Genomic DNA, 15,924 nt, shown 5'->3' on the forward strand with positions numbered 1-15,924 from the left:
GTAATCACCAGGTACTGTAAACACGTGTTTCCTAATTACAGTAATCACCAGGTACTGTAAACACATGTTTCCTAATCACAGTAATCACCAGGTACTGTAAACACGTGTCTCCTAATCACAGTAATCACCAGGTACTGTAAACACGTGTCTCCTAATTACAGTAATCACCAGGTACTGTAAACACGTGTCTCCTAATTACAGTAATCACCAGGTACTGTAAACACGTGTTTCCTAATCACAGTAATCACCAGGTACTGTAAACACGTGTCTCCTAATTACAGTAATCACCAGGTACTGTAAACACGTGTTTCCTAATTACAGTAATCACCAGGTACTGTAAACACGTGTTTCCTAATTACAGTAATCACCAGGTACTGTAAACACATGTTTCCTAATTACAGTAATCACCAGGTACTGTAAACACGTGTCTCCTAATTACAGTAATCACCAGGTACTGTAAACACATGTCTCCTAATTACAGTAATCACCAGGTACTGTAAACACGTGTCTCCTAATCACAGTAATCACCAGGTACTGTAAACACGTGTCTCCTAATCACAGTAATCACCAGGTACTGTAAAACGTGTTTCCTAACGTAATCACCAGGTACTGTAAACACATGTTTCCTAATTACAGTAATCACCAGGTACTGTACTGTCTCCTAATTACAAATCACCAGGTACTGTCTCCTAATTACAGTAATCACCAGGTACTGTAATCAAACACGTGTCTCCTAATCACAGTAATCACCAGGTACTGTAAACACGTGTCTCCTAATCACAGTAATCACCAGGGTACACGTGTTTCCTAATCACAGTAATCACCAGGTACTGTAAACGTGTCTCCTAATCACAGTAATCACCAGGTACTGTAAACACTAATCACAGTAATCACCAGGTACTTACGTGTAATCAGTAATCACCAGGTACTGTAAACACGTGTCTCCTAATCACAGTAATCACCAGGTACTGTAAACACGTGTCTCCTAATTACAGTAATCACCAGGTACTGTAAACACGTGTCTCCTAATTACAGTAATCACCAGGTACTGTAAACACGTGTCTCCTAATTACAGTAATCACCAGGTACTGTAAACACGTGTCTCCTAATTACAGTAATCACCAGGTACTGTAAACACGTGTCTCCTAATTACAGTAATCACCAGGTACTGTAAACACGTGTCTCCTAATCACAGTAATCACCAGGTACTGTAAACACGTGTCTCCTAATCACAGTAATCACCAGGTACTGTAAACACGTGTTTCCTAATTACAGTAATCACCAGGTACTGTAAACACGTGTCTCCTAATCACAGTAATCACCAGGTACTGTAAACACGTGTCTCCTAATTACAGTAATCACCAGGTACTGTAAACACGTGTCTCCTAATTACAGTAATCACCAGGTACTGTAAACACGTGTTTAATACATTCCCAGGTTTGATGTTGACTGTTCAGTCCACAACGGAGGTTTGTTCTCCGAGGTGCTCTAACTCTCACCGAGATACAAAAGAAAGGTTTCTCCACTGACTGTGTGTGTGTGTGTGTGTGTGTGTGTGTGTGTGTGTGTGTGTGTGTTTGCGTGCGTGTGTGTGTGTGCTCACCCTTGTCCTGAGTCTCTTGATGTGTCGTAGTCTGGCCAGCCACTTGGAGGCGTAGGCATCAGAAGGGTTTGCTCTGTACTGGTGGACCAGAGATGCCATCTGAAACACACAGGGAGACATACAGACAGTCATGATGTGCTGAATCAGCATGCAGTTATCAACAGCAAACATGAACTGTAATTAAATGTCCAGGTGGAGAAATGAGTTAGGACTGTGTGTGTGTGTGTGTGTGTGTGTAACTCACGTTAGCGTGTAGGGCCATCTGTCGTACCAGCAATGGAAGGTTTTGGTCTGAGACGATCTTCACTACACTGGTGTCAACTAGACCCTCCAGATCTGATGGATGGAGACAGAGAGAGAGAGGGAGAAGGAAAGAGGTGCGGAAGTAGAGGGAGGGAGGAGGAAAGAGGTGAGGAAGTAGAGGGAGGGAGGAGGAAAGAGGTGAGGAAGTAGAGAGAGGGAGAAGGAAAGAGGTGAGGAAGTAGAGGGAGGGAGAAGGAAAGAGGTGAGGAAGTAGAGGGAGGCAGGAGAAAAGAGGTGAGGAAGTAGAGAGAGGGAGAAGGAAAGAGGTGAGGAAGTAGAGGGAGGCAGGAGAAAAGAGGTGAGGAAGTAGAGGGAGAGAGGAGGAAAGAGGTGAGGAAGTAGAGGGAGGGAGGAGGAAAGAGGTGAGGAAGTAGAGGGAGGGAGGAGGAAAGAGGTGAGGAAGTAGAGGGAGGGAGAAGGAAAGAGGTGAGGAAGTAGAGGGAGGGAGGAGGAAAGAGGTGAGGAAGTAGATAGGGAGAAGGAAAGAGGTGAGGAAGTAGAGGGAGAGAGGAGGAAAGAGGTGAGGAAGTAGAGGGAGGGAGGAGGAAAGAGGTGAGGAAGTAGAGGGAGGGAGGAGGAAGAGGTGAGGAAGTAGAGAGAGGGAGAAGGAAAGAGGTGAGGAAGTAGAGGGAGGGAGAAGGAAAGAGGTGAGGAAGTAGAGGAGGCAGGAGAAAAGAGGTGAGGAAGTAGAGGAGGGAGAAGGAAAGAGGTGAGGAAGTAGAGGGAGGGAGAAGGAAAGAGGTGAGGAAGTAGAGGGAGGGAGAAGGAAAGAGGTGAGGAAGTAGAGGGAGGGAGAAGGAAAGAGGTGAGGAAGTAGAGGGAGGGAGGAGGAAAGAGGTGAGGAAGTAGATAGGGAGAAGGAAAGAGGTGAGGAAGTAGAGGGAGGGAGAAGGAAAGAGGTGAGGAAGTAGAGGGAGGGAGGAGGAAAGAGGTGAGGAAGTAGATAGGGAGAAGGAAAGAGGTGAGGAAGTAGAGGGAGAGAGGAGGAAAGAGGTGAGGAAGTAGAGGGAGGGAGGAGGAAAGAGGTGAGGAAGTAGAGGGAGGGAGGAGGAAAGAGGTGAGGAAGTAGAGGGAGGGAGAAGGAAAGAGGTGAGGAAGTAGAGGGAGGGAGGAGGAAAGAGGTGAGGAAGTAGAGGGAGGGAGGAGGAAAGAGGTGAGGAAGTAGAGGGAGGGAGGAGGAAAGAGGTGAGGAAGTAGAGGGAGGGAGAAGGAAAGAGGTGAGGAAGAGGGAGGAGACGGAAAGAGGTGAGGAAGAGGGAGGAGACGGAGGGAGATATGGGGAAAGATAAGGAAAAAATAAAAATCAGTCCATTTCACTTCAACAAAGACTTAATTATAATTTAAAACATCCCCCTTGGCTCCTTGCTTCATTGTCCATCTCTATATTAGTCCTTGTTATTCATCCCCTCTCTCCTTCCCTTCCTCTCACCTTTCTTGCACTGCAGGGTGACCAGGTTACTTCCGTAGTCCAGAGGCTTAATGATCACCTCAACAAAGTTAAACTGACCCTGGGACACAGACGAGAGGGAGGGAGGGAGGAGAGAGAGGAGGGGGAGAGAGGAGAGAGGGATAGGGAGGAGAGAGATGAGGGGGAGAGGGAGAATAGAGACGAGGGGGAGGGAGGAGAGAGGGATAGGGAGGAGAGAGATGAGGGGGAGGGAGGAGAGAGGGATAGGGAGGAGAGAGAGAGGGAGGATAGAGACGAAGGGGAGGGAGGAGAGAGATGAGGGGGAGAGAGGGAGGATAGAGACGAGGGGGAGGGAGGAGAGAGAAAGAGAAGAATATATAAGAGTTATCATTATTTAATCAAAATGAACACAAAGAACAAAAGTGGGTGTTTGTCTGCCTGTGAGTGAGTGAGTGAGTGAGTGAGTGAGTGAGTGAGTGAGTGAGTGAGAGAGAGAGCGTACCTTGATGGTCCCCAGTTTGTATTCCTCTCCTGAGTCGTTGTAAACCACCATAACAAAGTCGTTTCCAATGTGTCTCTTCTTGTTACAGCAGCCCTTATCACTGTCTCTGTTGGGCATCAGGGTGGCTATGTGGAAGATGGCTGAGGAGAGGAGGAGAGGGGGGTTAGTGGGGGTACAGACAGACCGCCCCCTCTGTTGGGCATCAGGGTGGCTATGTGGAAGATGGCTGAGGAGAGGAGGAGAGGGGGGTTAGTGGGGGTACAGACAGACCGCCCCCTCTGTTGGGCATCAGGGTGGCTATGTGGAAGATGGCTGAGGAGAGGAGGAGAGGGGGTTAGTGGGGGTACAGACAGACCGCCCCCTCTGTTGGGCATCAGGGTGGCTATGTGGAAGATGGCTGAGGAGAGGAGGAGAGGGGGTTAGTGGGGGTACAGACAGACCGCCCCCTCTGTTGGGCATCAGGGTGGCTATGTGGAAGATGGCTGAGGAGAGGAGGAGAGGGGGGTTAGTGGGGGTACAGACAGACCGACCCCTCTGTTGGGCATCCGGGTGGCTATGTGGAAGATGGCTGAGGAGAGGAGGAGAGGGGGGTTAGTGGGGGTACAGACAGACCGACCCCTCTGTTGGGCATCAGGGTGGCTATGTGGAAGATGGCTGAGGAGAGGAGGAGAGGGGGTTAGTGGGGTACAGACAGACCGACCCCTCTGTTGGGCATCAGGGTGGCTATGTGGAAGATGGCTGAGGAGAGGAGGAGAGGGGGGTTAGTGGGGGTACAGACAGACCGACCCCTCTGTTGGGCATCAGCTTTAACCCTGAACCCTGGGGTACAGAGTAACACCTGGAAGTAGAAATACAGTCACCCTGCATGATGTCATCGTGCCAGCAGTAGGTAAACTCCCCGTCATCTCCATACTGGTCGAGACCCCCCAGGAAGATCTGGTCTGGATCACAGTCCTTCAGGTGGATCAGCTTCCCCAGGCCGGTCAGGAAGCCAGCGTAGCGGTTAGAACCATACTCATTAGACAGGATGGATACCTCGTTGAATACCTGGGGTAGGGAGCAGGAAGGAGAGAGGGAGAGGGAGGGAGCCGGAAGGAGAGAGGGAGGGAGCAGGAGGGAGAGAGGGAAAGGGGGAGAGAGAGAGGGAAAGGGGGAGAGAGCAGGAAGCAGAGAGGGAGAGGGGGAGGGAGGGAGCAGGAAGGAGAGAGGGAGAGGGAGGGAGCCGGAAGGAGAGAGGGAGAGGAAGGAGAGAGGGAGAGGGAGGGAGCAGGAAGGAGAGAGGGAGAGGGAGGGAGCCGGAAGGAGAGAGGGAGAGGGAGGGAGCCGGAAGGAGAGAGGGAAAGGAAGGAGAAAGGGAGAGAGCAGGAAGGAGAGAGGGAAAGGGGAGAGAGCAGGAAGCAGAGAGGGAGAGGGGGAGGGAGGGAGCAGGAAGGAGAGAGGGAGAGGAAGGAGAGGGAGTGAGCAGGAAGGAGAGAGGGAGAGGAAGGAGAGAGGGAGAGGGAGGGAGCAGGAAGGAGAGAGGGAAAGGGGGAGAGAGCAGGAAGCAGAGAGGGAGAGGGGGAGGGAGGGAGCAGGAAGGAGAGAGGGAGAGGGAGGGAGCAGGAAGGAGAGAGGGAAAGGGGAGAGAGCAGGAAGCAGAGAGGGAGAGGGGGAGGGAGGGAGCAGGAAGGAGAGAGGGAGAGAGCAGGAAGGAGAGAGGGAAAGGGGGAGGGGGGGAGGGAAAGGTGGAGGGAGAGAGGAAGGAGTCCGTTCATTAAAGGTTGTTTTGGTTGTCAACCCATACTACCTCTACAAGTGTTTCAGACTCATTTGTACCTTCCTGTTGAATCTAAATGTGGTCTCCGGTCCACACAGGGTTTATAGAGTCCTTGTGGTCATGTGTGGACGGGAGGGGACATTACATGATGTACCAACCTCCCCCCAAATAAACAGCAGAAAACACAAGGTGGAATTTCTACATGTGTTTGTGCATCTGCAGTGTTTCCCTTGTTAGCCAAATGTCAGCTACCCAAACCTGTAGTTAGTCTAGAGGCCGGCTACCCAAACCTGTAGTTAGTCTAGCGTCCAGCTACCCAAACCTGTAGTTAGTCTAGCGTCCGGCTACCCAAACCTGTAGTTAGTCTAGCGTCCGGCTACCCAAACCTGTAGTTAGTCTAGCGTCCGGCTACCCACACCTGTAGTTAGTCTAGAGGCCGGCTACTCAAGCCTGTAATAATCATGGTTGAATTCCAGAACGATTGGCCCCCATTGATCTTCTCCAAGCCCCGAGGCAAAGTGTGTAGAATTGCAGGAAATTGATCATAAAATTACAAACATCTCTCTCCACCCGTGGCAATATATGGATTGGAGGAAATTTTACTCAAAAAATGCACCCCCCCCTCCTCCTCTCTCTCTGCTGTCAAGAGGGGTCCCGCTGACTTGTTTTGCTCGCGAGATGGCGAGGGGGCCCCCAGGCGGCTCGAGCCGGCTGTGACTGCATGTGTGGTACGGACGTGGGTATGTAGACCAGCAAGCCCCTGTGGCCCCTCCTGATGACCTCATCAAAGCAGCCCGTCCCCCAGGCTTTAAGGGATACTGGGAGACTGTTACAACGAAGCAGTGTCTGCTTGAAACACTAGTTAGCATCGGCTCACAGAACCTCCCTTCATCCTGCACACAGACACCATACAGATGGTGTCCACAAGTTCATCTGACTCTGGGGAGGTAGATTCATCTGGTAGGATCCCTTCCCAGACACCTGTCTCACCTGTCCAGCTCCGACAAACACCACTCCAATCTTATGGGTATCATACGGAGGCATCTGGTCCAGAACCTTCACCGCCCTGTCGATCAGCTAGGGGAGAGAGAGAGAGAGAGACACTGACGATCAGCTAGGAGAGAGAGAGAGAGACTGTCGATCAGCTAGGGGAGAGAGAGAGAGACTGTCGATCAGCTAGGGGAGAGAGAGAGACACTGTCGATCAGCTAGGGGAGAGAGAGAGAGAGACACTGTCGATCAGCTAGGGGAGAGAGAGAGAGAGACACTGTCGATCAGCTAGGGGAGAGAGAGAGAGAGACACTGTCGATCAGCTAGGGGGAGAGAGAGAGAGAGAGACACTGTCGATCAGCTAGGGGAGAGAGAGAGAGAGAGAGACACTGTCGATCAGCTAGGGGAGAGAGAGAGAGACACTGTCGATCAGCTAGGGGAGAGAGAGAGAGAGAGAGACACTGTCGATCAGCTAGGGGAGAGAGAGAGAGACCCTGTCGATCAGCTAGGGGAGAGAGAGAGAGAGACCCTGTCGATCAGCTAGGGGAGAGAGAGACCCTGTCGATCAGCTAGTGGAGAGAGAGAGAGAGGCCCAGGGACATGTACTAGTCTGTGGTGACCTAAATGCCAGAACCGGACAAGAACCTGACACCCTCAGCACACAGGGGGACAAACACCTGCCTGGAGGTGACAGCATTCCCTCCCCCGTATGCCCCCCTAGGCACAACTATGACAACATAACCAACAAAAACGGGTCACAACTCCTGCAGCTCTGTCGCACGCTGGGTTTGTACATAGTCAATGGTAGGCTTCGAGGGGACTCCTATGGTAGGTACACCTATAGCTCATCTCTTGGCAGTAGTACTGTAGACTACTTTATCACTGACCTCAACCCAGAGTCTCTCAGAGCGTTCACAGTCAGCCCACTGACACCCCTATCAGACCACAGCAAAATCACAGTCTACCTAAACAGAGCAATACTCAATCATGAGGCATCAAAGCCAAAGGAACTGAGTAACATTAAGAAATGCTATAGATGGAAGGAATGCAGTTTGGAAACCTACCAAAAAACAATTAGGCAACAACAAATTCAATCCCTTTTAGACAATTTCCTGGGTAAAACGTTCCACTGTAATAGTGAAGGTGTAAACTTGGCAGTAGAAAATCTTAAAAGTATATTTGACCTCTCAGCTTCCCTATCAAATCTAAAAATCTCAAATAGAAAACCGAAGAAAATTAACAACAATGACAAATGGTTTGATGAAGAATGCAAAATTCTAAGAAACAAATTGAGAAACCTGTCCAACCAAAAACATAGAGACACGGAAAACCTGAGTCTACGCCTTCACTATGGTGAATCACTAAAACAATACAGAAATACACTACGGAAAAAGAAGGAACAGCATGTCAGAAATCAGCTCAATGTAATTGAAGAATCCATAGACTCTAACCACTTCTGGGAAAATTGGAAAACACTAAACAAACAACAACACGAAGAATTATCTATCCAAAATGGAGATGTATGGGTAAACCACTTCTCCAATCTTTTTGGCTCTATAACAAAGAATAAAGAGCAAAAACATATACATGATCAAATACAGATCTTAGAATCAACTATTAAAGACTACCAGAACCCACTGGATTCTCCAATAACATTGAATGAGTTACAGGACAAAATAAAAACCCCCCAACCCAAAAAGGCCTGTGGTGTTGATGGTATGCTCAATGAAATGATCAAATATACAGACAACAAATTCCAATTGGCTATACTAAAACTCTTTAACATCATCCTTAGCTCTGGCATCTTCCCCAATATTTGGAACCAAGGACTGATCACCCCAATCCACAAAAATGGAGACAAATTTGACCCCAATAACTACCGTGGAATATGCGTCAACAGTAACCTTGGGAAAATCCTCTGCATTATCATTAACAGCAGACTCGTACACTTCCTCAATGAAAACAATGTACTGAGCAAATGTCAAATTGGCTTTTTACCAAATTACCGTACAACAGACCATGTATTCACCCTGCACACCTTAATTGACAACCAAACAAACCAAAACAAAGGCAAAGTCTTCTCATGCTTTGTTGATTTCAAAAAAGCCTTAGACTCAATTTGGCATGAGGGTCTGCTATACAAACTGATGGAAAGTGGTGTTGGGGGTAAAACATACGACATCATAAAATCCATGTACACAAACAACAAGTGTGCGGTTAAAATTGGCAAAAAACACACACATTTCTTCACACAGGGTCGTGGGGTTAGACAGGGATGCAGCTTAAGCCCCACCCTCTTCAACATATATATCAACGAACTGGCGCGGGCACTAGAAAAGTCTGCAGCACCCGGCCTCACCCTACTAGAATCTGAAGTCAAATGTCTACTGTTTGCTGATGATCTGGTACTTCTGTCACCAACCAAGGAGGGCCTACAGCAGCACCTAGATCTTATGCACAGATTCTGTCAGACCTGGGCCCTGACAGTAAATCTCAGTAAGACCAAAATAATGGTGTTCCAAAAAAGGTCCAGTCACCAGGACCACAAATACAAATTCCATCTAGACACTGTTGCCCTAGAGCACACAAAAAACTATACATACCTTGGCCTAAACATCAGCGCCACAGGTAACTTCCACAAAGCTGTGAACGATCTGAGAGACAAGGCAAGAAGGGCATTCTATGCCATCAAAAGGAACATAAATTTCAACATACCAGTTAGGATTTGGCTAAAAATACTTGAATCAGTCATAGAGCCCATTGCCCTTTATGGTTGTGAGGTCTGGGGTCCGCTCACCAACCAAGACTTCACAAAATGGGACAAACACCAAATTGAGACTCTGCACGCAGAATTCTGCAAAAATATCCTCAGTGTACAACGTAGAACACCAAATAATGCATGCAGAGCAGAATTAGGCCGATACCCACTAATTATCAAAATCCAGAAAAGAGCAGTTAAATTCTATAACCACCTAAAAGGAAGCGATTCCCAAACCTTCCACAACAAAGCCATCACCTACAGAGAGATGAACCTGGAGAAGAGTCCCTAAGCAAGCTGGTCCTGGGGCTCTGTTCACAAACACACCCTACAGAGCCCCATGACAGCAGCACAATTAGACCCAACCAAATCATGAGAAAACAAAAAGATAATTACTTGACACATTGGAAAGAATTAACAAAAAAACAGAGCAAACTAGAATGCTATTTGGCCCTGCACAGAGAGTACACAGCGGCAGAATACCTGACCACTGTGACTGACCCAAAATTAAGGAAATCTTTGACTATGTACAGACTCAGCGAGCATAGCCTTGCTATTGAGAAAGGCCGCCGTAGGCAGACATGGCTCTCAAGAGAAGACAGGCTATGTGCTCACTGCCCACAAAATGAGGTGGAAACTGAGCTGCACTTCCTAACCTCCTGCCCAATGTATGACCGTATTAGAGAGACATATTTCCCTCAGATTACACAGATCCACAAAGAATTCGAAAACAAATCCAATTTTGAAAAACTCCCATATCTACTGGGTGAAATTCCACAGTGTGCCATCAGAGCAGCAAGATTTGTGACCTGTTGCCACGAGAAAAGGGCAACCAGTGAAGAACACGCACCATTGTAAATACAACACATATCTATGCTTATTTATTTTATCTTGTGTCCTTTACCATTTGCACATTGTAAAAACACTGTATATATATATAATATGACATTTGTAATGTCTTTATTGTTTTGAAACTTCTGTATGTGTGATGTCTACTGTTAATTTTTATTGTTTATTTCACTTTATATATTATATACCTTACTTGCTTTGGCAATGTTAACACATGTTTCCCATGCCAATAAAGCCCCTTGAATTGAATTGAATTGAGACCCTGTCGATCAGCTAGGGGAGAGAGAGACACTGTCGATCAGCTAGGGGAGAGAGAGAGACCCTGTCGATCAGCTAGGGGAGAGAGAGAGAGAGACCCTGTCGATCAGCTAGGGGAGAGAGAGACCCTGTCGATCAGCTCGGGGAGAGAGAGACCCTGTCGATCAGCTCGGGAGAGAGAGAGAGAGAGAGAGAGAGACCCTGTCGATCAGCTAGGGGAGAGAGAGAGAGACCCTGTCGATCAGCTAGGGGAGAGAGAGAGACCCTGTCGGTCAGCTAGGGGAGAGAGAGAGAGAGACCCTGTCGATCAGCTAGGGGAGAGAGAGACCCTGTCGGTCAGCTAGGGGAGAGAGAGACCCTGTCGGTCAGCTAGGGGAGAGAGAGAGAGAGACCCTGTCGGTCAGCTCGGGGAGAGAGAGAGAGAGACACTGTCGATCAGCTAGGGGAGAGAGAGAGAGAGACACTGTCGATCAGCTAGGGGAGAGAGAGAGAGAGACACTGTCGATCAGCTAGGGGAGAGAGAGAGAGAGAGAGAGAGAGAGACACTGTCGATCAGCTAGGGGGGGAGAGAGAGAGAGAGAGAGAGAGAGAGACACTGTCGATCAGCTAGGGGGGAGAGAGAGAGAGAGAGACACTGTCGATCAGCTAGGGGAGAGAGAGAGAGACCCTGTCGATCAGCTAGGGGAGAGAGAGACCCTGTCGATCAGCTAGGGGAGAGAGAGACCCTGTCGGTCAGCTAGGGGGAGAGAGAGACCCTGTCGGTCAGCTAGGGGAGAGAGAGAGAGAGACCCTGTCGGTCAGCTCGGGAGAGAGAGAGACACTGTCGATCAGCTAGGGGAGAGAGAGAGAGAGACACTGTCGATCAGCTAGGGGAGAGAGAGAGAGAGACACTGTCGATCAGCTAGGGGAGAGAGAGAGAGAGAGAGAGAGAGAGACACTGTCGATCAGCTAGGGGAGAGAGAGAGAGAGAGAGAGAGAGAGAGACACTGTCGATCAGCTAGGGGAGAGAGAGAGAGAGAGAGAGACACTGTCGATCAGCTAGGGGAGAGAGAGAGAGAGACCCTGTCGATCAGCTAGGGGAGAGAGAGAGAGAGACCCTGTCGATCAGCTAGGGGAGAGAGAGAGAGAGACCCTGTCGATCAGCTAGGGGAGAGAGAGAGAGAGACACTGTCGATCAGCTAGGGGAGAGAGAGAGAGAGAGAGACACTGTCGATCAGCTCGGGGAGAGAGAGAGACCCTGTCGATCAGCTAGGGGGGAGAGAGAGAGAGACCCTGTCGATCAGCTAGGGGAGAGAGAGAGACACTGTCGATCAGCTAGGGGGGAGAGAGAGAGACACTGTCGATCAGCTCGGGGGAGAGAGAGAGACACTGTCGATCAGCTAGGGGAGAGAGACACTGTCGATCAGCTAGGGGAGAGAGAGAGAGAGAGAGACCCTGTCGATCAGCTAGGGGAGAGCGAGAGAGAGAGACCCTGTCGATCAGCTAGGGGGAGAGAGAGAGAGAGAGACTGTCGATCAGCTAGGGGAGAGAGAGAGAGAGAGACTGTCGATCAGCTAGGGAGAGAGAGAGAGAGAGAGCGACTGTCGATCAGCTAGGGAGAGAGAGAGAGAGAGAGCGACTGTCGATCAGCTAGGGGTGAGAGAGAGAGAGAGAGAGACTGTCGATCAGCTAGGGGAGAGAGAGAGAGAGAGAGAGACTGTCGATCAGCTAGGGGAGAGAGAGAGAGAGAGACACTGTCGATCAGCTAGGGGAGAGAGAGAGAGAGAGAGACTGTCGATCAGCTAGGGGAGAGAGAGAGAGACTGTCAATCAGCTAGGGGAGAGAGAGAGAGACACTGTCGATCAGCTAGGGGAGAGAGAGAGACACTGTCGATCAGCTAGGGGAGAGAGAGAGACACTGTCGATCAGCTAGGGGGAGAGAGAGAGACACTGTCGATCAGCTAGGGGAGAGAGAGAGAGAGACCCTGTCGATCAGCTAGGGGAGAGAGAGAGACACTGTCGATCAGCTAGGGGAGAGAGAGAGACCCTGTCGATCAGCTAGGGGAGAGAGAGAGAGAGAGAGAGAGAGAGAGACACTGACGATCAGCTAGGGGAGCGAGAGAGAGACCCTGTCGATCAGCTAGTGGAGAGAGAGAAACATTGTCGATCAGCTAGGGGAGAGAGAGACACACACACTGTTGATCAGCTAGGGGGGAGAGAGAGAGTTGGAGGAGAGAGACACACACTCACACACACACTCACCTGAGACTTGGGCAGCAGGAGAGGCTTGTTGGCCTCGTTGCCAAAGAAGGGAGAGTGGTAGAGCTGAAGGAACACAAAACTACAGGACAGAGGGAGAGAGAAAAGCATTAGGAAAGGCTCTGTGTGTGTGTGTGTGTGTGTGTGTGTGTGTGTGTGTGTGTGTGTGTGTGTGTGTGTGTGTGTGTCTCTATATAACCTGGGACTGAGTCCACTGGTCTTCTCAGTGTTGGTGGGTCCGGGCCGGGTGGTGTGGTACGCGTCTCCCCCTATCCTCTCTCTCCTGGAGGAGGGGGCCGACACTGAGATGGTGTGACCCCTGGGACGATGCCCTCCGCTGGGGGAGAGGGGTCCAGGCTGGTGGGGCGCTGGGAACTCCAACCTCATCCTGGCTCCCTGCGAGGAACCTCCTCCCGATGTCCCAGACAACCCCCCTGTCACTGGAGTGGTGTCCCCACTCGGATTCTGTCTGTTCACCCCTCCTCCTGCACTCTCCACCTCTCTCTCCGCCGGGGGCTGTTGTGGCTGGCTCTTCCCCTCCGAGGGTGACCGAACCCCGGGTGCCTCTCCTCCTCCAGCCCCGGGTCCTGTTGTGGTCTTGGGGAAGGCCTCTGGTAGGGTCTGGAGCTCAGGGGAGGAGCTGGACTTGTTGAGGGTCTGGGTCGCAGGCTGGTTCTGGGTCTGGAAGGGGAGCTCTGGGCCTTGGCTGCCCGGGGTGGAGGGGGCCAGGGGGGGCTGGTCGATGGGGATGAACCCCTCACTCACCTCCTCCAAGGTGGACTTCTCATCCTCCTGGCTGGAACTGGAGGAGGACTGAGGGGAAGAATGGATGAAAAACATCAATGTCTCCCAATATCCACCTGCCATAATCTATTGGCTGTAGAGTACTACTCCCCCTGTCTGTAGTGTACTACTCCCCCTGTCTGTAGTGTACTACTCCCCCTGTCTGTAGTGTACTACTCACCCTGTCTGTAGTGTACTACTCACCCTGTCTGTAGTGTACTACTCCCCCTGTCTGTAGTGTACTACTCCCCCTGTACTCCCCCTGTCTGTAGAGTACTACTCCCCCTGTCTGTAGTGTACTACTCCCCCTGTACTCCCCCTGTCTGTAGTGTACTACTCCCCCTGTCTGTAGTGTACTACTCCCCCTGTCTGTAGAGTACTACTCCCCCTGTCTGTAGAGTACTACTCCCCCTGTCTGTAGAGTACTACTCCCCCTGTCTGTAGTGTACTACTCCCCCTGTCTGTAGAGTACTACTCCCCCTGTCTGTAGTGTACTACTCCCCCTGTCTGTAGTGTACTACTCCCCCTGTCTGTAGTGTACTACTCCCCCTGTACTCCCCCTGTCTGTAGAGTACTACTCCCCCTGTACTCCCCCTGTCTGTAGAGTACTACTCCCCCTGTCTGTAGTGTACTACTCCCCCTGTCTGTAGTGTACTACTCCCCCTGTACTCCCCCTGTCTGTAGAGTACTACTCCCCCTGTCTGTAGTGTACTACTCCCCCTGTCTGTAGTGTACTACTCCCCCTGTCTGTAGAGTACTACTCCCCCTGTCTGTAGAGTACTACTCCCCCTGTCTGTAGTGTACTACTCCCCCTGTCTGTAGTGTACTACTCCCCTGTCTGTAGAGTACTACTCCCCCTGTCTGTAGAGTACTACTCCCCCTGTCTGTAGTGTACTACTCCCCCTGTCTGTAGTGTACTACTCCCCCTGTCTGTAGTGTACTACTCCCCCTGTGTGTAGTGTACTACTCCCCCTGTGTGTAGTGTACTACTCCCCCTGTCTGTAGTGTACTACTCCCCCTGTCTGTAGTGTACTACTCACCCTGTCTGTAGTGTACTACTCACCCTGTCTGTAGTGTACTACTCCCCCTGTCTGTAGTGTACTACTCCCCCTGTCTGTAGTGTACTACTCCCCCTGTCTGTAGTGTACTACTCCCCCTGTCTGTAGTGTACTACTCCCCCTGTCTGTAGTGTACTACTCCCCCTGTCTGTAGTGTACTACTCCCCCTGTCTGTAGTGTACTACTCCCCCTGTCTGTAGTGTACTACTCCCCCTGTCTGTAGTGTACTACTCCCCCTGTCTGTAGTGTACTACTCCCCCTGTCTGTAGTGTACTACTCCCCCTGTCTGTAGTGTACTACTCCCCCTGTCTGTAGTGTACTACTCCCCCTGTCTGTAGTGTACTACTCCCCCTGTCTGTAGTGTACTACTCCCCCTGTCTGTAGTGTACTACTCCCCCTGTCTGTAGTGTACTACTCACCCTGTCTGTAGTGTACTACTCACCCTGCTGAGTGTTCTAGGGGGCAGGGCCTTGGTGAACTTGTCAGCAGCGATGTAGATGGGTTCAGAGGGCATGGCCTCAAACTTCTCCGCCTCTGGCCAATCAGAGGGGTAGTCTACGTGGCCCCTGACACCTGTCCCCTCTAGCACTACCACAGAGTCTACAGCAGGGGGCGACAGAGAGGAGAGGGTTAGAGAAGGGACGAGGGACACAGATACCACAGAGTCTACAGCACGGGGCGACAGAGAGGAGAGGGTTAGAGAGGGGACGAGGGACACACAGATACCACAGAGTCTACAGCAGGGGGCGACAGAGAGGAGAGGGTTAGAGAGGGGGCGAGGGACACACAGATACCACAGAGTCTACAGCAGGGGGCGACAGAGAGGAGAGGGTTAGAGAGGGGACGAGGGACACACAGATACCACAGAGTCTACAGCAGGGGGCGACAGAGAGGAGAGGGAACGAGGGACACACAGATAGGCAACGAACGCAACAGCATACACAGAAAAGCGTCATTAATGAACACACAAGTAATAAAAACACACACAGAAACAAAACTCACAGAAAAAAATGACAAAAACACACAAACTAAACTAGCTCTACTTTGCACCCTTATGTTAATTTACAAACTACCACCAGTAGTATACCAGACCACCACTAAGTGGTAACACACCTCCTAAACACACAGATCAGTCAGTGATCAAACAGAATCAGAAGCATTCCACGTATCGATCAGTGATCAAACAGAATCAGTAAATCAGGCAGGCGCACACACACACACACACACACACACACACACACACACACACGCACACACACACATACACACACGCAGGGAGACAGATCGAAGAGCAGACTTGCAGGCAGCAGCATATCAGTCATTGGCTCATCATCAATGGAAACATCATCATTGGTAACATCTATTTGATGCGTCTTCGAACACGTGTGGTCGGTCGGTCGGTCGGTTCACTTTCTCTACA

The 15,924-nt window shown here is 50.4% G+C and overlaps 1 protein-coding gene across 1 annotated transcript in view; it reads right to left on the bottom strand.

Moving 5' to 3' along the window:
- Window positions 1-1,603: 1,603 nt before the first annotated feature.
- Window positions 1,604-15,924, bottom strand: part of LOC135537959 (tuberin-like) — a gene marked incomplete at its 3' end in the record, with an annotated part of 74,613 nt that continues 60,292 nt past the window's right edge. Inside the window, 9 exon segments of the mRNA XM_064963969.1 lie at window positions 1,604-1,702; window positions 1,848-1,939; window positions 3,336-3,414; window positions 3,817-3,956; window positions 4,677-4,863; window positions 6,563-6,649; window positions 12,667-12,745; window positions 12,863-13,476; window positions 14,947-15,104. Coding sequence (XP_064820041.1) covers window positions 1,604-1,702; window positions 1,848-1,939; window positions 3,336-3,414; window positions 3,817-3,956; window positions 4,677-4,863; window positions 6,563-6,649; window positions 12,667-12,745; window positions 12,863-13,476; window positions 14,947-15,104 — 1,535 coding nt within the window.

This window comes from Oncorhynchus masou, unplaced genomic scaffold, assembly GCF_036934945.1.
Source record: "Oncorhynchus masou masou isolate Uvic2021 unplaced genomic scaffold, UVic_Omas_1.1 unplaced_scaffold_877, whole genome shotgun sequence".
NCBI lineage: Eukaryota > Metazoa > Chordata > Actinopteri > Salmoniformes > Salmonidae > Oncorhynchus > Oncorhynchus masou.